The sequence below is a fragment of the Cucurbita pepo genome, chromosome LG01 (genome assembly GCF_002806865.2).
Source record: "Cucurbita pepo subsp. pepo cultivar mu-cu-16 chromosome LG01, ASM280686v2, whole genome shotgun sequence".
Classification (NCBI taxonomy): Eukaryota; Viridiplantae; Streptophyta; class Magnoliopsida; order Cucurbitales; family Cucurbitaceae; genus Cucurbita; species Cucurbita pepo.
In genome coordinates this window covers 2083301-2104191 of record NC_036638.1, presented here as the reverse complement: position 1 = coordinate 2104191, position 20891 = coordinate 2083301, and the positions used below count along the sequence as shown (strand labels likewise).

Below are 20891 nucleotides of genomic sequence, written 5' to 3'. Positions count from 1 at the left end.
ATTGATGTCGCACGTTTGCCCAACCCACTTTGTTTAGATTGCACGTTATGGTGCCTCCACATCCTACACCCACGACGCACCACTCCTTGTAGCCGCACACTACTCTTGCTCTCTCGGTCACAAATACTACATCGCATGCCCACACATGTTGCATCACCCTTCGAAGCTATACGCCACCATGTCGCTTGCTTGCCACACTGCTCTTGCTACCGTCCCAGCCGCCGCATCGCACGCCTATGCTCATGTCGCACCGCCCCTCGCTCACCATGCGACTCTTGTTATCACTCACAACCATCAAATTGCATGCCTGCTCTTGATTGCTCGATGTCGCACACGATACTACTAAGAAAAGAAAAAAAGTATTATAAAATTAAATATTGCAAAGAAGATTCTTGGAAATTTAAAATTTCATTTGGTGGGGTTTTTTCATAAATAAATATTTGAATAAAGAAAAAAAGGTATTAAATACTCATGCATTCACTCCTTCATGTCTTCATTCAACTTTCGAAAATGACAAATTTCAACTTTTTGAAAATTCAATTTTTTGGAATATATATATATTTATATATATTTAAATATTTTATTTTAACATTTGAATATTAGACATTTATTTCAAACAATTTTATAGTTTTTTTTTTAATAAATAATGTAAAGAAAAATATATATTAACATAATTTCAAAAACTCGTTAGATTACAAATTTGGAAGTCGAATAATTAAATTTATAATATAGTATAAAAATTATTAGAATAATAATAATAATAATTAATAAATAAAAAGGGATCCCACCTAGGAAATGAGGGTATGAAGGGAATAATGAGTGGGTCGGCACCGCCACCCACAGTGGTGTCGGCCGAAAGCTACTGTTTATCGGAGAATGGGAGCGGAGCCGCCCATCCACTTTGGCGTGTAGTGGAATCAACGGTCAAACATCGCGCCTCCATTTTTATTGCCTCTGGACCTTCCCCCACCTACCCATTCCCACTTCTCCCCATTCTCCTAAATTTAAAAATATTACTTTTTTTTATTGAATTTTAAGAAAATAAAGTTGTATTAAACCTAAATAAATAGTTTATAATTTCAAAAAAAAAAAAAAAATATATATATATATATATATATATGTAAACTTTACGATCCCATTCTCCTAATAATTTCAAGCACTATTTGACTCTATTTTCAAAGTCATTTCATCTTTTTACTTGCAATACTATTGGTCTCTCGCTCATATTTAGCATTGGATAAAATTTTCTGTCCCCATTTAGGTTACAATCCCAAACAACCCAACTCACTAATAGCACTTCGTGATGCGAGAGGGTTCGGATACGAGGGAGCTCTCATTCTCTCTGCACCCTCTTCTAGGAGACTTGTGTCCAATCTGTTACTGAGGACGCTTCTCCAAGCTGCAATTCGGATGCCAGAGTCTCAATTTTATCATCAAATTTGAAATTAGATTAAAAAAAATATGAAAATTATAAATTTATGAGACGAGTTTATTTTATAACATACCAAAAACATTTTGAAAAATAAAAAGCCAAGAAATATAGAAAAAAAAAACAAAAAACAAAAAAAAGAATTGTAAGGCAAATAAAGAATAAGTGAAGAAGGCACGTGGGCGAATTGCTGAGGCACAAGAGGGAAGTGGAGGGGTCGTATCACCACCACGTCCGACGCCACGTCAGATTCGGTAACGGGATTTGGAAGGCACGTGAGGCTCACGCACCGGAAAATCTCCCGTCACAGCCTGTAATCAAGTTTTGGACTAACCTCACAGACCAATTCAACACCTCCACGTGTCGTACTCAGACAGCTGTCTCCTTTGTTCATATCCAAAATTCTTGTCCTATAAATAACTCACACCATTACATTCCCCCCTAAACTCGAAACCAAACACTCACAAAGCTCCAAATTCCAAAAGTCTATTTCCTTGTTCCAACTTTACCCTCACTCATGGCTTCTATTTTCCATCTTGCCCTTCTCTGTTTCACTCTGTTTTCCCTCTCTGTCGCCGCCGACCGTGGTCTTGGTCGGAAACTCGCGGCGCTGGTAGAGGAACAGCCGCTGGTACTTGAATACCACAAGGGGGCTCTTTTGAAAGGGGATATCACCGTCAATTTGATCTGGTACGGCCAATTTACACCCTCGCAGCGCTCTGTAATTGTCGATTTCATTCAATCTTTGCGCTATTCTCAAGCGCCGGCGCCATCGGCGGATCTCTGGTGGAAGACGACGGAGAAATACAAGGGTGGGTCGTCGAATCTCGTCGTCGGGAAGCAGATTCTTGATGAGGATTACACTTTGGGGAAGTATTTGAAGGACCTGCATCTTCGGGCATTGGTGGGGAAGGTGAATCAGTTGAATTCGGTGAACGTGGTGCTAACGGCCAAGGATGTTGCCGTTGATGGGTTCTGCCGGAGTCGGTGTGGCACGCATGGATGGGTTCATGTGGGTCGGAGCAGGGCTCGAACCGCTTATGTGTGGGTCGGAAACTCAGAAACTCAGTGCCCTGGGTACTGTGCTTGGCCGTTTCATCAGCCCATTTATGGCCCTCAGACGCCGCCGTTGATCGCCCCAAACGGTGACGTTGGTATCGACGGGATAATCATCAATTTGGCCACCGTCCTAGCCGGTACTGTGACAAATCCTTTCAACGACGGTTACTTCCAGGGCCCGCCGACGGCGCCGCTGGAGGCAGTATCAGCCTGCACTGGGCTGTTCGGGTCCGGAGCGTACCCGGGTTATCCGGGTCAGGTTCTGGTCGACAAGGTCACAGGAGCTAGTTTCAATGCCTACGGTGCTAATGGACGGAAGTTTCTTCTTCCGGCGATGTGGGACCCTCAGACGTCTACGTGCAAGACTCTGGTGTGACGTGGCTGATGGAGGATACGTGGCCAGAGAGTACAAAAATGTAATCCAGGAAAATGGGTTTGCTTGCCGTATGGTTGGGGAGACGGATAAAACGCTGTCGTTTCGGGTGCTGACGTGTAATTTTCTGTTTGGAAAACGGAGGGGATAAAAATGGGAGGAGGAAGGAAATAAATAAATAAATAATGTAGACTTTATTTAAATGAAAAGGAGAAAAAAATTAAATAAAGGGAAAAAAGCTATAATCATTAGGTTACATTTTTGCATTTGTTATTTTCCCAAATGTGGAGGATTTGGGGGTGTTTGGTAATGGGAATAAAGTAATGATGGGAATAGAGGAGAAAAAAGAAGGGAATATATATATCTAATTTTAAGGCTAACATTAAATATGTGATAAAACAGGTTATGGAATAATTGTGTTTAAATTATGTCTCTAATTTAAAAGACCTTTTAATTACGTTTCTTAATTAAATAAAACTCTGCCATATAAATTAACCAAAATCCAAACAATGTTTTAAAAACTAAAAATAAAAAAAAATTGTTTCTATAAATTTACATTTATTTTTAGAATTTGACGAATGTTTAATTAATTTATACACAAAAAAAATAAAAAAAAACATAGAAATTGTAAGTAAACAAGCAACTATTTATCAAAAACAAGAACAACCAGGTAACATTAATTCAAATATACAATTATCTATACATATTGAGATTACATAAATTATTATAAATATATTTGTTATTATATATAACATAAATTACTATAGTGATTAAAAATTTAGATAACCTTTATAGTAGAAATATAATATTTTAGGAATATTATGTTTATCTTAAGATATCCCCTAAAATACACAAGAATGGCTTTTTACGATTAACCAAAAATTAAATGAAGGCCAGGGAAAGCCCAGGGATGGGAAAAGGGGACCCTTCAAGCTTTATTTATTTTTTTTCTTTTTTCTTCTTTTTATAAAATAAATAATTTAATAAAAAAATTACTATTACATTACATAAGCCGGAAGGAAATGAAATAGGATCATAAGGGAGCCAAATAAAAACTTTAAGTAAACTAATTCAGAGAAAACAACCAATCGAAAAATGACACTTGGGTGGATTACTCACCGGTTCGATCCCTCGATTATTGTTCTTCAAACAAGAACGAACTTCATAACTGACGGAGCAGATAGGGCAAACAAAAGTCAATAAATCTCGACACAGAATTAAATAAAAATAGTAGCAAGCACCAAATATATAAACTGTTTAGTATGCATTGTGTTGCATCGTTATCTTCAAACTCGATGCACAATTCCAAGGTGAATATTTAAATCTTAAAAGCTTACCTGCAGCAAGTCCAGAGAAGCCTTTTTCTTTACATAGTAATGGCTGCGCATGGTAGAGCTTTGTTCTAGTGATTGAACCTGCATCGTGCTAGCTCACACTCCATTTCGATTTTATCCAAACATCAATTTCCATCATAATAAATAAAGAAAAGGGCATGCAGACATTTAAGTGTGATATCTCTAATTCAACAATGTCTTAAACAAAATTAGCATTCAATAGTAGGGGCCGTAACGCGTTGGCATTCTGAACCTCGGAACTTTCCTGCAACAGGTAGAGAACTATGCTAAATGACAAGGAAGAGAGTTAAAGATTCACACGGTGAGCTTGGGAAATTTGTATTGAATAATCATACCCATATCCGTATGGTGCGAAGAAATAAGGAGCAGCAACATATGGGCTCCTGGATTGAGCACCCATAAATGAGTTGGGTCGGCGTGGACGATACTGCTTCATCCCAGGTATGTTTGTCCTCTTGGCAGTTACCTACAACATATAAATTCAGTTTTGTCCAACAATGTGCCTAAAAAATCAGTAGGAGAATCTTAAACTAACACTATCAAGTAATTTATTAAGTTAACCTTCAGCTGTCGACCATGTAGTTCTGATTCATTCAGAAGAAGAGCCTCTTGAACAGCTTCGGGCTCAAGGAATTCAACATACGCGTAACCCTTCGGCTGCCCAAACTTATCTGTGCGAATAGTAATTCTGTTTACAGTTCCACATGTCTGGAAATGTTGCTGTACTTCTTCTGGGGTACATGAGTAGTCAACCTGTTCCAATTGAAGCTCAAAACATTTATCATATCACGAAAAAAGCAACAAAAAAGGGCTTGCATAGTCAATTTCTATTAGTTTACTTATTTTATATAAATATTAATATAAAGTAAATCTCACTAATATTTTTTAATCAATAAAATACAGCACACATATTCATAATTACTGTATGGAGAAATTTTCTTCAGGAAATCAAGTTATTAATTGAAATATAAGCAGCAAGTCTGTTGTCACAAGTTCTACACAATCTCTCAGCTATCTTCTTCACATAAAAATATCAAATATTCACTGAAATGAATGATAGTCAGTACATATCATACACGTCAACCCTGTAAAGAACCAAGTTGGGTTCCAATCATTCATAACAATAGGTCCCCTAATAATTCCAATTCGCCCATTCACAAGAGGACAAGCAACCACCATGTAACTCTAATTCCTTCATATTCGTTCTTGTAAATCCTGGATGACTAATAATTTTTTTGACACGTGATTATAATAGAATGTGTGTTCATCACACGACAATGACAATGTATTGGTTAATTACTTACCATTTTTCTGATTTCATACTAAGGTATTAATTTCATAACCTATTCGAAAGCTTTAAAGTTAAAATTGACTGCGTGGGCTAATTACAAGGAAAAAGTGAGTAATTCCCAAAAGTAGACATAGAAACATAAAAGCTTCCCTACTTTTGCATTTTTCCTTTCCTTGATGGATTAAGGGGGGGAGACAGCATAATGAGAGATATTTGGAGGCCCTCACCATAGATTGTAAATCACTTAAACAAAACTGGAACAGTAGTCACCAATGCTGGCTTCAACACAAGACAATAACATACCTTAGCGCCATAGCTAGTCCTCCTTAGTTATGAATGCACATAACTTCCCTTCAACACTTGTCGAGTCCTCTCCTCATTCCAGTTCAATCAAGCAAACCAGTAAAACTTCTGCTGACTTTATCCATAGTCGAGCATACCCTTATTCTAGTGAGTTTGCTCTCTTCTTTTTTTACCAATCCCCTTTCCACATTACCCACATGGCCTCGAACTTGAGACATGTTATATTGACAGAATCCCAGCCCACCCAATCAGCCAACAAGGCGCGACGAACTACAAGACATTTAGGTATATCTTTTCTTCTGGTTAACTCATCTCAACATTTTCCCACACTCTCTTTTCAAAGGATTCAACCGAACTTCTACCCTCTTGAAAATTTTACACCTGGAATTTATCACTTTTTTTTTTTATCTACTCTTTTTTTTAGGACAAGACACTTTTTTTAAAATATAGATAGGTATTTTATAACATATCAGAGAATTTCCAACTTCAGCAATTGGTAATCAGAAAACCTGATGAAGTAAGCCTAGCCTGTAATTGCAGTCAAACACAGGAGTCAAATGAGGCTAGAAACACCAGCATGCTAAAAATTTCAAGCACAGTGCAGGAATGGGTCGTCTATAGAACTTAAATAGAAACTCTCTGAATTGAGTTTATAGCAATAATCTCTAAAGAAAATGTCCCATGGAACATAAGTAGTTATGGGTCTCAAAGCTCTTAAAAGGAAGAGCGATAGATAATAATACAATGATCCCTCCTAACATCACTAAAATAGTACTGCTTGCAACCAACGGATCAACATCCTCAAAATGGAAGGCATCATCCTACCTCTTCCAGAGACATGAATGATATGTACCAAAATAAACAAAAACTCATGGCTAACTGAAATTCAATAAACCTTAATGACCCTACTGGGAATGAACAGACCCCCAAGGAATGAAGGTCAGTTAGTTGAAGTGCAAGAATTAAATAAACGGACTCAAAGAAAACCAAGCTCAAAAAACTCTTTTAATTGTTAAACAAAGAACATAGTTTTCTGTAGGTACCTTCTCTAAAAGAAGAACAAGTCTAAGCTTCCCCATCATAACGACTTAAAATGTTAGAACTAACAAATTGTGTAACAATATGAGGTAGTGTAAAAAATAATGTTAAAGTATTTCAAACAATGAAACAACTAAGAAAATGGAGGGAAGGGTTAAATTAATGGCATTCATGTGTTTCCCTCCATAAGCTACTAGAGTTTATAAATTGATGGCTGCATTCCAATCACAAATTGAAATTAACCGCACATGACTTGACTTCATGAAAGAAAGAATAACTGGAATCCAGCCCTCTATACGAACTAGCTACACCCCATACAAAAAACCAAAAGAGGCCCCCCAATGTCATACATTGTGAAGACATAAGAATCAGTTAGTTTGTCATTAAATGGAAATGTATAGCCTTCCTCTTTAGGTGAGCTAAGTCTCTAACAGAAACAAAGCTGATATTGTTCAAGAATTTAACATGGACAAAAAGAATCCCTTCACCCATAAATCAAAATTCAACTAATTATGTAGTATGAGTGACAAAGCAAGCGACACAACAGCATTAATATGAAAAAAATAATAATGTTAGTCAGGGATAAAGAGAACGTACATTGCCAACAAACACTGACCGTGCATCCACTTCCTCCCTGTTTGCTTGACTTGCAGCAGAACTTGCTGGATCTAGTGAAACAAAAAGTGGTGAAATATTTGACGATAACAGACAAATTTGAACTTTTCAAGTAAGCGTATGTATTTAGGTAAAAAAACATGTACTGGATAATCAACACAGAATAAAATCTCCATTATTGACATGACTAAGATTCTGATCTCAATTCCAAAGTTGGTATTTTTCTCAAAGAACAAAAATCAGTACACTAGCCAACTTCTCTTAATTAGAAACTACCACTGTGACCAAGATGAAAACTAATCATCTCTAAATAGTGGATAGTCCAAAATCCGGTTGCTCAGTTACTGCATCGCTCCAATACAAAATCCAAATGCACCTAGTTCTTCCGAGATTAGGCATTTCCTAAACATTTTCAGTTCGCATCCGATCAAAAGACGACCTTCAGGATCAAAGAAATACCAATTCCAGCACAAAACTCGACTTACTAATTCAGTATTCACTAAAAAGGATAAAAGAAAGACAATCTTAAATAAGCACACACCGGACAGGCTTCACAAAAACACAAAAAGAACCTCACAAAAGCGAAGAAGAGCAGAAACCAACCTTGTAGAGAACTCATCTCCTTCTCGACCTTGGCCTGCATCTCACGTAGGGCAGCAGCTTCACTTTCCATCTCTTTCAACCGTTTCGTCATGTCGTCCAACTCCTGAAAGCCGATTACAAGGCACAAAGCAAGAGAAAAGAAAGGAATTAGGGTTTATAGTAGGGTGAAAGTAGTCAAGAATTGATGAATAAGAATCGAAATAAAAGAGAAAAAGGATTGAAAAGGAAAAACGAACCACCGTATCGTTGAGGTCCGAGCCAATCATGTCGAAGTCCTCGTGCTCCATGGATTCTCCTCCGTCCCTCCGCCCCTTCGTCTTTCTGAGTTTATCCCTCCCTCTCCTCTTTCACGCTAAGTGAGTTGCAGTAACTTCGGGTTAAAACCGGCTCCTATTTTCCATTTTCCTTTTTATTTTTTAAATTAATAAGTACAAAATAAAAATCCGAGTTAATTTCATTATATTTATTTTCCAACTTAAAATCATTATTTTAACATTTTCCTTTACTCTTTTTTTTTTTACTTCATAAATGGAAGTGTTTAAGGCGGGTTTTTTTTGGGTGAAATTCTATATTTATTTTTACAAAAATTTCAATATAATATATATTTTTTAAAAAAATATTCATTTCAAAGTTCTTTTAATATATAATTTTATAAAAATATAAAATATCATAATGAATCAAATAATATCTTATAAGCGTTAAATTTTTAAAAACTCAAATTTCATATTTGACATTTAAAAATAATAATATATTTATTTACTAACTAGATAAAGAGATACAGAAATATGTGTTTAAATGTTAACTCAACAGGGTCAGATAGAGACAAAGAATATAATTTCGTCTCTATCCCGTTTAGGCTCATGACTCAATTTATCACCTCACAGGTTAAATGGACATATCGAGTGATTAACTTAAATTTTCGTACTTAAATCTAAATACAATACAAGATTAAAAAAAAAACATTTTAGTTAAGCAGCGTTGGAACAAGCAAAGGATATGATGTTCATAACTGTATTAATATCACATGGCAATGGAAACAAAACCTTCTGGGAAGAACAGCTAAGAACCCAAAACGCTCAACAACATGAACATGAACATGAACATCAGATGAACATCACCAGTTCCGGTCGGCTGTACACATTGTTGTCTCCATCCTCTAATGCTGGATAAGCTGCAACAAGAGTATCCTGACCACCAATGTACAGTGAGTTATAGATTTTCCAGTATACTTCTCGGACTTTCCGAGCCGGGTGGAAAAGCCCCTGCAGGCAGTAGTTCAGCACAACAGCTGCGCCCAATGCCACCCGCATTCCTTCGATGGCTTCCATAACGGCGTTTATCACGTGTGGCGATGTTTCAAATATGTTCGGCCATACGTAGTTCAGCAAGTGGACTAACGCATCCTCACAACCTAAACCAGCAACTCCTAGAGCCATGTGTTTCACAGCAGAGGCTGCGGTTTGTCTGTGTACCAAGTCTCGATCCATTAGAGCGTCCTCGAGCAATGGCGTCACTGCATAGATATAATCCTTTCCCATTTCGCCGATGTACTCGAAAAGGAAAGAGAGAGACTTCAACACACCATTTTGCACATTAAGCTCAGGCACACGATACTCGTTCATTAGAGCAGGCAGAACTGTGAAAGGCGAACAGGTTTCTGCAACTATAGCAATTGCGACAGTCGTGCAAACACGATTCTGACGCTCCTGCACTTTTAGATTGTTCAACAAAGTTGCTAAAACATCTTGTGGTCCAATGGCTTTAGCAATATACCCGAAAGTGTTAACCGTAGCTCGACGGATACCCTTCTTGTGAGCTTTGAGCATCTCAAGCAACTCAAAGCAGATCCTCATCCATTCTCTAGCTGGAACAAACTCGGCACCACGATCAGCAATACGACCAACAAGATCAATGCAGTTCTCTTGCACTTTCTCATGTCTGTTCTTCAAAATTGGTGTTAATCTGGGAAGCAAATCTTTGATCGGAGGTGTCATCTTCGTCATACCAATAACATTCACAATAGCCTTGAGAGCTCCCAGAATCGAACCCAGAACTTCTGGATATTCTTCTCCCAAATACTCGTACAAGACGACTCCAAGATGGCCCATGAGTTGTTCTTCTTGGCACTGCTTCATGACAACTGCAATCCTTGAAATAAGATCAGCAGCCTGCTGCCTCACCTTTGCACTCTTGTTATTCAATCGCCACTTTATGGTACCACAAATTTGGGGAAGATATGGCTTTACTCTCTGCCCAAGAGAATTGACAACTGCGCCAAACCCATTAAGCATCACATTAGCATCATCGCTGGTCTGCTCTTGGAAGGCATAAAGAATCCCATCAATCAACAGCTCTTCTAATCGAGCATCAATATCGGACGCACCCAAGTTTGCGACAACTTTTTCTATCGTTTCCATAACCATTCTTCTATAAGGTTCACTTTCATCCTTGAGATCTTCAACAACTCGACCTACGATATCAGCAACACCTACTTTATTTGCTATCTCAACAGTTGTGTCCACAAGTTGTTTGTAATTCCTTCGATCTAAAGCCATTCTACGAACCCAGAAGTTCCTAAAGAACTCCGGGAGAATATCGTTACGGATATAATCGGCCTCTACTCCCTCAGTGCTCACACACTGCTTGACCACTTTGAGAACAATTTTCTTCATTTCTTCATCTGGTGATTGGAACTCACGAATCAGAATGTACATCACTTCCTTTGTATAATAGCAAGCATACAGTGCATCCATCAAGGGAATAATAAAACCAATTGCCTTCAAGAATGCAGCCAACACCTTACCACGGTGCGACCTAATACCCTTCCACAGCGGCTTCAATACCGAGTCAAAGCTTTCAATACCATATGGGGCTGCAGCCTCAGCAAGTGCAGCTAGAGACAAAGCAGTAATTGTTCTCACCTTCTGGTTTTCGTCATTGAGACCATGTTCTATAATTTCTACAAGAGACCTAAGATGAGGTAGGACAGCACAACCAATAAGAATAGCAATCTGCTGAACAATCTTAATTCCAGTATGACGTGCTTGCCATGATTTTTTACTCTGACACACAGCTTTCAAAAATGGAAGAAGGGCAGGAATTCCAAGGGCAGAAGCAACAACACTAAAAGCCCTTGCAGTGGTATTCCTAACATATTCATCAATGTTGTCAATATCTGGACGCATTGCAGCAATCATAGTAGCCAAACCAGCAGCTTTACTAAGATTGGAAATAATTTCTCTACCTTCTACACGTGCATAGTAATCCTCATCAATCAACAATGGTTCAATCACAACAAGAATTTTGTGCACGTATGGACGAACCAATTCATCCAATTTATAAAGCACTCTGTCAATAACTTTAACCAAAAGATGCCTTTCCTGGTCCTCCAGAGTAGGCTGCATAAGAAGTGGCAGAATGCGGTTGAACAATGGGCCTGCACCAAACTCACGAGCTTTATCAGTAAGCTGTCTTAAAGCCGTTTTCCTTTGAGGAGGCGTTCCATTCTTAACCTTGAGCAAGAGCTTCATAATCTTCCGCTCTTTCTGTTCTTCTGGAGACAATCCCTCCTCATCTTCCTCATTCAACAATGCCCCGAAGTATTGGTAATCCTCAGGCTTCATGAATGGCAAACCACCAGGTGCTTCCTTTGGAACATCAAACTGCTGGCCACGATTCTCCTCCGGGATGGCATAAAGGGGAGTTCCCATTGGTGTTGGTGTGGCGAGCAACTTCCTTGCAGGTGTTCGAATTGGCACATAGGAAGCAGGAGGGTCCAGAATCTTATATCCCTCTTGTGGAAACATGGCATCAAGTTCTTCATCACTCAACGGGCGGTTCCTCTCCTCAATATCTCTCTCCCACCTCATCAAATTATACTGCTCAGGGGTCATTGGACCACGCAAATTGACAGCCCCAGGTGTTGGGGTAGCCAACTCAACCCCTCCAACAGGAGTCACACCAGGAGTAAATGCAGCAGCAGGGGTTGCTCCAGCCATTGGAGTTGCACTTCCCATTGTTGCGGGGGTCTCATCCCAACGTGATCTCTGCCTTTTTGGAGTTGGTGTAGCCATTCCAGCAAGTTTTGGAGTTGCATCCCAAGTCATTCCAGCGGGAGTTGCACCAGGCGTAACACCACCTGCTGGAGTTGCATCCAAATCAGCCAACCTCCCTGGAGTTGGAGTCTCATCCCACCTATTCCTTCTCCCCACACCAGGAGTAGCATCCCCCACTCGGCCTGGTGTCGCATCCCACCTTCCAGGTGTTGTATCAGGCAAATCCCAATCCGAGGTCTTGGCTTTTTTCGCTCCACCATCATCCTGCGATTGGTCCCACCGATTCCTCCTCTTCTGAGGCGCTGCAGATGCTGCAGCCGACTCCTTTGGCTTCTCTCCAGAAGCCTTAGCAGCCTCCTCTTCCTCCTTCTTCTTAGCTATAGCTCTTAACGTCTCCTCCCTCTCCCTCTTCAACGCCTCTTCTCTCATCACCTCCGCATAAGTCCGAACAGACGGGTCCGGCGTCTTTTCACCGGCAGCAAACGCATCGTGGCGCTCAGGCGATATAACCCTATTCAACCTACGTTTCCTATAATCATCCTCTCTATCAATAATCCTCTGCGGCTTCTTAAACCCCATATCATCATCTTCTTCGCCACCTCTAGGCATCTCCTTCAACAGAGACTTAGGGGCCGTATACGATGCCAACTTCCGAGCAACCTCATTGTCCAAAGCCTCGAGGTTCTCATCATCCTCATTAACAGGGATGGAGGTCACATAACCCGCTTTATCATTATCACCATAAAGATCAGTATCGAAGGTCACTGAATTGAGAGAAGCCAACTGCTGCTCCATCTTCTTCCGCTCCTCCTGGGTTTTAGCTATTTCTAAATCCATGACTTAACCCCTTTCAACCCAGTAATCGGAATTCGACGAAGTTTTTCGTGGATAAACTATAAAGGATTTCAGTAAGAAAATTGTGGAAACGTAGAGATCCGAAAATGAAAAAAAAATTGAAAAGGATTGAACACGAAGATAGGACAATGAACTGACCTGACCTGAATCAAAGTTGCGAAACCTTCCTCTCTGCAATGAAATTCAAAAAAATCGGATATATTTTTAGGGCTTCGCGACGAGAAGAAATGAACGCCAAAATCCCTCTTCTTCTCTTGGGAGTTTTTTAGATGTGGCGGACGACTCCCAACTGATCACATTAATGGGCCGGGTCGAACTTTTCCGGCCCAACTCACGGAAAATAATGGTTTAAATATTTAAATAAAACATAAAATCATTTGTTGGGATATTACCATTTTATTTTTTAAGATTTTTTACTTTAAAAGAGAAAAAAATATATATCATTTAATATATTTTTTAGTCAAAAAGTTTAATATTTTTCCAAATTTAAAAAACTAAAATCATATTTAACAATTTTCTTTTTTTAAATTCAATTATTTTCTTATAATTTTAAAGAAAATAATAGTTTGAGTACAACATTTAATAAAATTCCGTTTAAATAATTTTATATTTATTACAATACCATGATTTGAAAATTATTTAAAAAAAAAAAAAATTATTTCACAAAAAAATTTATAAAAGTGTGAAAATCTCTCTTCTTAATAGATACGTTTTAAAATGGAGATGGACAACAATGCTTAATGAACTAAAATAAATAATATCAATCGATTTTAAGGAACCAAAAAACTAATTTTTCGGAACCAAAGTTGAACAAGTAAGAGTTAACTTTAGTGTAACATTCACTTCATCGGTTTCCAACTAACTCTCTCACTTATAATTGCTGGTAAAGTTTGGTCGTGACGTCAAAAGACAATAAGAACTGAAAAAATAAATCAAGAACTCAATATAGGAGAGGTTTAGATTCAAAGTTTAAGTTTTTCCAATTGATTTTCACCAAATTATGGACGAAAATTGAAACAACGAAATCAAGAACTCAATACAGAAAGAGATTCAAAAACTCAATTTTTTAGATTGGTTTTCACCAAATTATGGATATCATTCATGGTAATGGTTAGACATAGCAAAATTTAATCTAAATCCTAGGCAGTGCTACCCTTAGGGCGAGAGGAGATGGAATCAAATTGGGTACATAAAAATTTGAGTATCAGTGGTGTGCCCCCCAAGCCAGGGCATGTGCCGCAAAAAGAAGACTTTCATGGTCAGTACAGACCCAGAATCTTCCACCAAATGCATCCAAATACAGTCCAGATGGTACCGTTTATGAGCGCCATTGCTAAACCGACTTTGAATACATCTCTTAGCTCAACGAAACCCCCTGTTCCAACGAACAGACAGACACATAAACAAATTAGTTGATGTCAGGATGGAAGACATCATTGTCTGAATTCAAAGATGTTTCAGTTACGGTCCAATTCCACCACTAGCAGATATCCTAGCGAGAGGTTTCCACACCCTTATAAAGAATGCTGACACTAGTTCTCCTCTCCAACCAACGTGAGATCTCACAATCCATCCATTTTCAAGGCCCAGTGTTCTCACTGGCACTCGTTCCCTCTCCCATCGATGTGGGGTCTCACAATTCATCCTATGTCGGAGCTCAGCGTGCTTATAATGTGGGGAATGGACACTGGGCGGTGTGCTAGCGAGGACGTTGAGTCCCGAAAGGAGGTGGACACTGGACAGTGTGCTAGCGAGGACACTATACCCTGAAGGAGGGTGGACACCAAGCGGTGTGCCACTGAGGACGCTGAGCCCTGAAAGGGAGTGAATTGTGAGATTTCACGTTGATTATAGGGGGGAACGAGTGCGAGAATAGACCCGAAGAGGGTGGATTGCAAGATCCCACGTCGGTTGGAGAGGGGAACCAGTGTCAGCATTCTTTATAAGAGTGTGGAAACCTCTCCCTAGAAGACGCGTTTTAAAGTCTTGAGAAGAAGTCTAAAGAGAACAGTATTTGTTAGCGGTGGGTGAAAATAAAAGGGCATACCTCCATAGTAAACAGCAGCTTGGCCACTGCTATAATGAGTCAATGCACCAAAGAGATTAGTGTTATAAGCCAACGCCAAAGCAGCCAACACACCAGGCACCTTAGCAGCCAAGTGCATAGCAAGGAACGCCGAGTACAAAGCAGCAACATGACCAGTCTGGCTAGCAAACAAGTAATGAACAAAGAAATACAACACCTGAAGAATAGCAAACGCAGCAGGCCAGCTGAGCGACATAGACTTCAGCAAATCCGCCACAGAATTCGACATCCAACCGACAAGACCGAGCGTCGTCAACTGTCCCGCCAAGCCCACAAGAACACCAAACCAAGCCAAAGTATCCCAAGCCGACTTCTCAGACAAACAATCATCCCAATCAAGAACACCAAGACTAAGAAGCATAGACAAACCAATCATAGCAGCCACAACACTAGCCATTTTAAGTTTCTCACTGAAAGTAAATCAAAACAAGCTCAGTTCATAACTAAAAACGACAATAAAAAGACAGCAACAAGAAAACTGCATACCCAGCAATCCATAAAGACACAGCAACAAGCATAGTACCAACCATGAACCATTCATTCTTGGTGACAGGACCCATAGCCTCCAATTTTCTAGCAGCCATGGCTGGAGCTTCTGGCGTGTTTTTGGTCTCTGGAGGAAACAGCTTATATAAGATTGCAGGCGTTGCCAACAGACCAATGATGGCAGGGACACAAGCAAACTTAGCCCATGTAAGCCAAGGGCTAGATATTTGCACACCGAGCTGCTCAGCCAGTTTAATACACAACATATTTTGAGCAGCAGCCGTTAAGNATTGATAGTAAATGGGTGTATAAAGTGAAAAGAAAAGCAGATGGGTCAGTTGAAAGATTAAAAGCAAGATTAGTTGCCAAAGGATTCAAGCAAAGATTTGGTGTTGATTACACTGATACTTTTAGCCCTGTGATCAAACCGTCAACAATCAGGGTCATTCTTTCGCTAGCAGTAACCAAGGGCTGGAATATGAGACAAGTTGATATCCAAAATGCATTTTTGCATGGAATTCTGAAAGAGGAAGTGTACATGCGACAACCACCAGGATTTCAAGACTCAGCCAAACCAAAGAATTACATATGCAAGCTCAAGAAAGCCCTTTATGGCCTGAAACAAGCCCCAAAAGCTTGGCATTCAAGGTTGACTGGAAAACTTATTGAGTTAGGCTTCAAGGCTTCAGTAGCTGATTCATCTCTTTTTATTCTCAAAAACAGAGAGATAACTATCTATATGCTCATCTATGTTGATGATATAATTATTGTGAGCTCCTCTGATCAAGCAACCGAAAGGTTGATTCAGAAATTGAAAATAGATTTTGCAGTAAAAGATTTGGGTGGTCTTGAGTATTTTCTGGGTATTGAAGTCAAGAAAACACGAGATGGTATCATACTGTCACAGAGACGATATGCCTTAGATTTGTTGAAAAGAGTAAACATGGAAAAATGCAAACCTATGTCTACACCAATGGGTTCTGCTGAAAAATTATTCAGAGAACAAGGAATACCCTTATCAGCTGAAGAACAATTCAAATACAGAAGTACAGTGGGAGCACTACAATATTTGACAATGACTAGGCCTGATTTGGCATTTGCTGTCAATAAAGTGTGTCAATATCTTCATACACCTACTGATGCTCATTGGGGTGCTGTGAAGAGAATTCTTCGTTATGTTAAAGGCACACTAGCATTAGGAGTGAAAATTCAGAAATCAACCATGATGTTGTCGGGGTTTTCTGATGCTGATTGGGCTGGTTGTCCCGATGATCGACGTTCAACTAGCGGCTTTGCTGTATTTCTTGGAGCAAATCTAATCTCATGGAGTTCCAGAAAACAGGCTACAGTGTCAAGATCAAGCACCGAAGCAGAATACAAGGCCATTGCGAATCTTACTGCAGAAATGATTTGGATCAAGTCATTACTGAAGGAACTGGGCGTGTATCAATCAAAGGCTCCTCGCCTCTGGTGTGACAACCTCGGAGCTACATATTTAACTTCAAATCCAGTATTTCATGCTAGAACGAAACATATTGAAGTTGATTTTCATTTTGTTCGAGAACAAGTAGCACGTAAAGCAATGGAAGTTCGGTTCATTTCATCAAGTGATCAAGTAGCTGATATCCTGACAAAACCACTGTCTAAAACTCCTTTTACTACACATTGTAACAATCTCAACATGTACAAGACTTGTTGGGATTGAAGGGGGCTGTTAGAATTGGTCAATCCATTAGAATAGCTTGAAGTTAGTCATGCCATAAAGATAGGCTTACTTCGTTAGTTTCCTATGAAATCGGATCTATTAGTTAATCTTTTGCCAATATAAATAGAATATGTCCTCAATAGTGTGAGGCACAGTTTTGCATAAACTTGATACAGGGCACTAGAGTTACCAGCACTCTGCCACAACCAAGTAATAACAGATTCAATTACAGATTCAAGAACAGAGTCAAGAACAGAGTCAAGAACAGAGCAACAAACCTGAAACTGAGACTGAACAAGATACGCGCCAATCTTTTTAGAAGAAGGGTCGTTCGGCTTGCTATCAGCAGCGAGCGACAAGGATTTAATGATGGGCAAGAACACACCGCCAGCCCTGGCGGTGGTGCTCGGCATAGCAGGAGCTATCAAAGCCTCACTAATCGTTAACCCATAAGACAAACCAAGCGTGCTCTTGCCCATCCATTTAACAAAATATGTCGCGATTCGATCCCCCAATCCAGTTTTGACAAACCCACGAGCGAAAAAGAAGGAAATCACAATCAACCAAATAACCTCACTAGTAAAGGCATTAAAAGCAGCAGAAAACGTCAAAGTTTTAGTAACAACAGTCACAGTTAAGCCAAGAATCGCCCAAGCACCCACCGGCAAAGGATTCAAAACAAGGCCAGTAATCGTCGACAAGAAAATGGCGAGCAACTGCCACGCTTTTGTTGAAACCCCCGCCGGTTTTGGGACGGCGAAACGAACAATGATGCCAATAGCAACCGAAATCAGAAATGGGATTGGCTTAGCGCCTTGTTTGGGAGGTGGGTTCGGCGGCGACAGCTGATTATCCGGCGATTCAGAGGCACTGGTTGGCATTGGATTTGGTCGACACAGCTTCGGATTAAAGAACAGATTCAAAATTGATTGAAAAAGCGAAATCGATCGAAATAAACTTGAAAGAAAATGCATTAAATGGAATAATGGATCGAAAAGGAAGAGATAGTGGAGACAGATCGGAGTGCAAAATTTTCCATAAGAAACAAGTGGAGAGATGTTGGAAAGACAAGGACCGTAGAGGAGAAACAGAGACAGAGCAGCTGAACGAAGTCGGTGTAAATACAGAGCACTTTTCCACGTGGCTATACCTCATTGGTCCACGTATTCTCCCTCTTTTCTTTTTGGAAAGGTACTTATTCCAAAATTGTTATGTGATTATGTTATAACTTTTTTCCTTTCTTATTTAATAATGAAAATTCAACGTTTTTATTAATTATTTTACAACTTTTGTTATCTCTCTTATTTAGCAAGTCGTTATTTGTTTTTTTAGTAAAATATTATTATTTATTAATATTAACCAATTGTCTTGAATAAAATAAATAGTAATAAAAATAATTATAATTTAATTATTGATTATTATTACAATATTAAAAATATATATTTACATATTTTTAACTCCCGAGAGCCTCCCGTAACACAACATAGAGGATGAAATGACAGAAGTTTTGAGTATTCAAGAGAATGATCTAACAAAATGAGTCGTTCGTCGTTACGATACGTGTCAAGTGGAAGTATGGTGATGGATGTAACCGAAACATCCTAACAGACTGATAGACTTGAACCTTATTCTTATATGACCCGATCAATTCAAATAATCATTATTTTTTTTTCTTTTTTTAATTTAAACAATATTAATTTATTATTATTACTAATCTTGTCCACTTATGCTAGATTTAAATTATGGAAGAGACAAGAGTCTAAGTGTTTGGCACTATAATTGAGGCAACTAACACTTTAATATAGTAACATAATCTTTATGGGTAAAATAAAATTTTAGAATAAAGTCTAAAACCATAATATATGCTTTTATATTGAAATCATGACATTAATTATTTTTAAAATGAACGGTATCACGGTAGAGATATGAAGTATTTTACTGTATCGATCCGACTTTTTTAACGTTTATTCAATACGCTTAAGCAAACTAGAACAGCAATTCATAACTCAAGTTTTAGCTCCGTTGAAACTAGTTTCGAAAAAAATGGTGAAAAAAGATGTCAAACTAGTCTAGCTCAAACTGAACCAGTTGAATTAGTTTGCTTGAACTAGGTCATTCCTANTCAATAGTGTGAGGCACAGTTTTGCATAAACTTGATACAGGGCACTAGAGTTACCAGCACTCTGCCACAACCAAGTAATAACAGATTCAATTACAGATTCAAGAACAGAGTCAAGAACAGAGTCAAGAACAGAGCAACAAACCTGAAACTGAGACTGAACAAGATACGCGCCAATCTTTTTAGAAGAAGGGTCGTTCGGCTTGCTATCAGCAGCGAGCGACAAGGATTTAATGATGGGCAAGAACACACCGCCAGCCCTGGCGGTGGTGCTCGGCATAGCAGGAGCTATCAAAGCCTCACTAATCGTTAACCCATAAGACAAACCAAGCGTGCTCTTGCCCATCCATTTAACAAAATATGTCGCGATTCGATCCCCCAATCCAGTTTTGACAAACCCACGAGCGAAAAAGAAGGAAATCACAATCAACCAAATAACCTCACTAGTAAAGGCATTAAAAGCAGCAGAAAACGTCAAAGTTTTAGTAACAACAGTCACAGTTAAGCCAAGAATCGCCCAAGCACCCACCGGCAAAGGATTCAAAACAAGGCCAGTAATCGTCGACAAGAAAATGGCGAGCAACTGCCACGCTTTTGTTGAAACCCCCGCCGGTTTTGGGACGGCGAAACGAACAATGATGCCAATAGCAACCGAAATCAGAAATGGGATTGGCTTAGCGCCTTGTTTGGGAGGTGGGTTCGGCGGCGACAGCTGATTATCCGGCGATTCAGAGGCACTGGTTGGCATTGGATTTGGTCGACACAGCTTCGGATTAAAGAACAGATTCAAAATTGATTGAAAAAGCGAAATCGATCGAAATAAACTTGAAAGAAAATGCATTAAATGGAATAATGGATCGAAAAGGAAGAGATAGTGGAGACAGATCGGAGTGCAAAATTTTCCATAAGAAACAAGTGGAGAGATGTTGGAAAGACAAGGACCGTAGAGGAGAAACAGAGACAGAGCAGCTGAACGAAGTCGGTGTAAATACAGAGCACTTTTCCACGTGGCTATACCTCATTGGTCCACGTATTCTCCCTCTTTTCTTTTTGGAAAGGTACTTATTCCAAAATTGTTATGTGATTATGTTATAACTTTTTTCCTTTCTTATTTAATAATGAAAATTCAACGTTTTTATTAATTATTTTACAACTTTTGTTATCTCTCTTATTTAGCAAGTCGTTATTTGTTTTTTTAGTAAAATATTATTATTTATTAATATTAACCAATTGTCTTGAATAAAATAAATAGTAATAAAAATAATTATAATTTAATTATTGATTATTATTACAATATTAAAAATATATATTTACATATTTTTAACTCCCGAGAGCCTCCCGTAACACAACATAGAGGATGAAATGACAGAAGTTTTGAGTATTCAAGAGAATGATCTAACAAAATGAGTCGTTCGTCGTTACGATACGTGTCAAGTGGAAGTATGGTGATGGATGTAACCGAAACATCCTAACAGACTGATAGACTTGAACCTTATTCTTATATGACCCGATCAATTCA

The 20891-nt window shown here is 38.9% G+C and overlaps 5 protein-coding genes across 6 annotated transcripts; 1 reads left to right on the top strand and 4 right to left on the bottom strand.

Moving 5' to 3' along the window:
• Positions 1–1716: 1716 nt before the first annotated feature.
• LOC111801425 (protein EXORDIUM-like 2) lies at positions 1717–3193 on the top strand. The gene has a single exon (XM_023685425.1). The coding sequence runs from the start codon at positions 1947–1949 to the stop codon at positions 2862–2864; it is 918 nt and encodes a 305-aa protein (XP_023541193.1). The 5' UTR covers positions 1717–1946; the 3' UTR covers positions 2865–3193.
• An 885-nt stretch (positions 3194–4078) lies between these two features.
• Positions 4079–8429, bottom strand: LOC111801435 (polyadenylate-binding protein 2-like). Its single transcript, XM_023685437.1, has 6 exons — positions 8303–8429; positions 8067–8169; positions 7446–7516; positions 4778–4969; positions 4552–4682; positions 4079–4460 (listed from the first exon to the last, which is right to left on the bottom strand). Exons 1-6 carry the CDS (start codon positions 8351–8353, stop codon positions 4412–4414), a joined length of 597 nt encoding a protein of 198 aa, XP_023541205.1. The 5' UTR covers positions 8354–8429; the 3' UTR covers positions 4079–4411.
• Positions 8430–9014: 585 nt separating this feature from the next.
• On the bottom strand, positions 9015–13228 carry LOC111794039 (splicing factor 3B subunit 1-like). 2 transcript variants are annotated; one of them, XM_023676163.1, is made up of 2 exons: positions 13120–13228; positions 9015–13014 (listed from the first exon to the last, which is right to left on the bottom strand). In XM_023676163.1, exon 2 carries the CDS (start codon positions 12956–12958, stop codon positions 9170–9172), a length of 3789 nt encoding a protein of 1262 aa, XP_023531931.1. In that variant the 5' UTR covers positions 12959–13014; positions 13120–13228; the 3' UTR covers positions 9015–9169. The 2 variants fall into 2 exon arrangements, with proteins under 2 accessions (XP_023531931.1, XP_023531922.1); XM_023676154.1 differs by having other exon boundaries at positions 13115–13216.
• A 781-nt stretch (positions 13229–14009) lies between these two features.
• On the bottom strand, positions 14010–18296 carry LOC111810573 (dicarboxylate transporter 2.1, chloroplastic-like). The gene is made up of 5 exons (XM_023697298.1): positions 17532–18296; positions 17427–17450; positions 15549–15838; positions 15024–15472; positions 14010–14351 (listed from the first exon to the last, which is right to left on the bottom strand). The coding sequence occupies exons 1-5, from the start codon at positions 18225–18227 to the stop codon at positions 14236–14238; spliced, it is 1575 nt and encodes a 524-aa protein (XP_023553066.1). The 5' UTR covers positions 18228–18296; the 3' UTR covers positions 14010–14235.
• A 1050-nt stretch (positions 18297–19346) lies between these two features.
• Positions 19347–20282, bottom strand: LOC111802515 (dicarboxylate transporter 2.1, chloroplastic-like). The gene is made up of 2 exons (XM_023686918.1): positions 19518–20282; positions 19347–19436 (listed from the first exon to the last, which is right to left on the bottom strand). The coding sequence occupies exons 1-2, from the start codon at positions 20211–20213 to the stop codon at positions 19347–19349; spliced, it is 786 nt and encodes a 261-aa protein (XP_023542686.1). The 5' UTR covers positions 20214–20282.
• Between the last annotated feature and the right edge of the window lie 609 nt (positions 20283–20891).

Excerpts from the sequence above, each read along its gene's own strand:
- LOC111801435 (XM_023685437.1), bottom strand. The coding sequence starts at position 8,353 with ATGGAGCACGAGGACTTCGACATGATTGGCTCGGACCTCAACGATACG. Across the intron at positions 8,170-8,302 it reads CGGACCTCAACGATACGGTG|GAGTTGGACGACATGACGAA; the intron begins GTTCGTTTTTCC and ends ATCGGCTTTCAG. Across the intron at positions 4,461-4,551 it reads TTCGCACCATACGGATATGG|GAAAGTTCCGAGGTTCAGAA; the intron begins GTATGATTATTC and ends TACCTGTTGCAG.
- LOC111794039 (XM_023676163.1), bottom strand. The coding sequence starts at position 12,958 with ATGGATTTAGAAATAGCTAAAACCCAGGAGGAGCGGAAGAAGATGGAG.
- LOC111801425 (XM_023685425.1), top strand. The coding sequence starts at position 1,947 with ATGGCTTCTATTTTCCATCTTGCCCTTCTCTGTTTCACTCTGTTTTCC.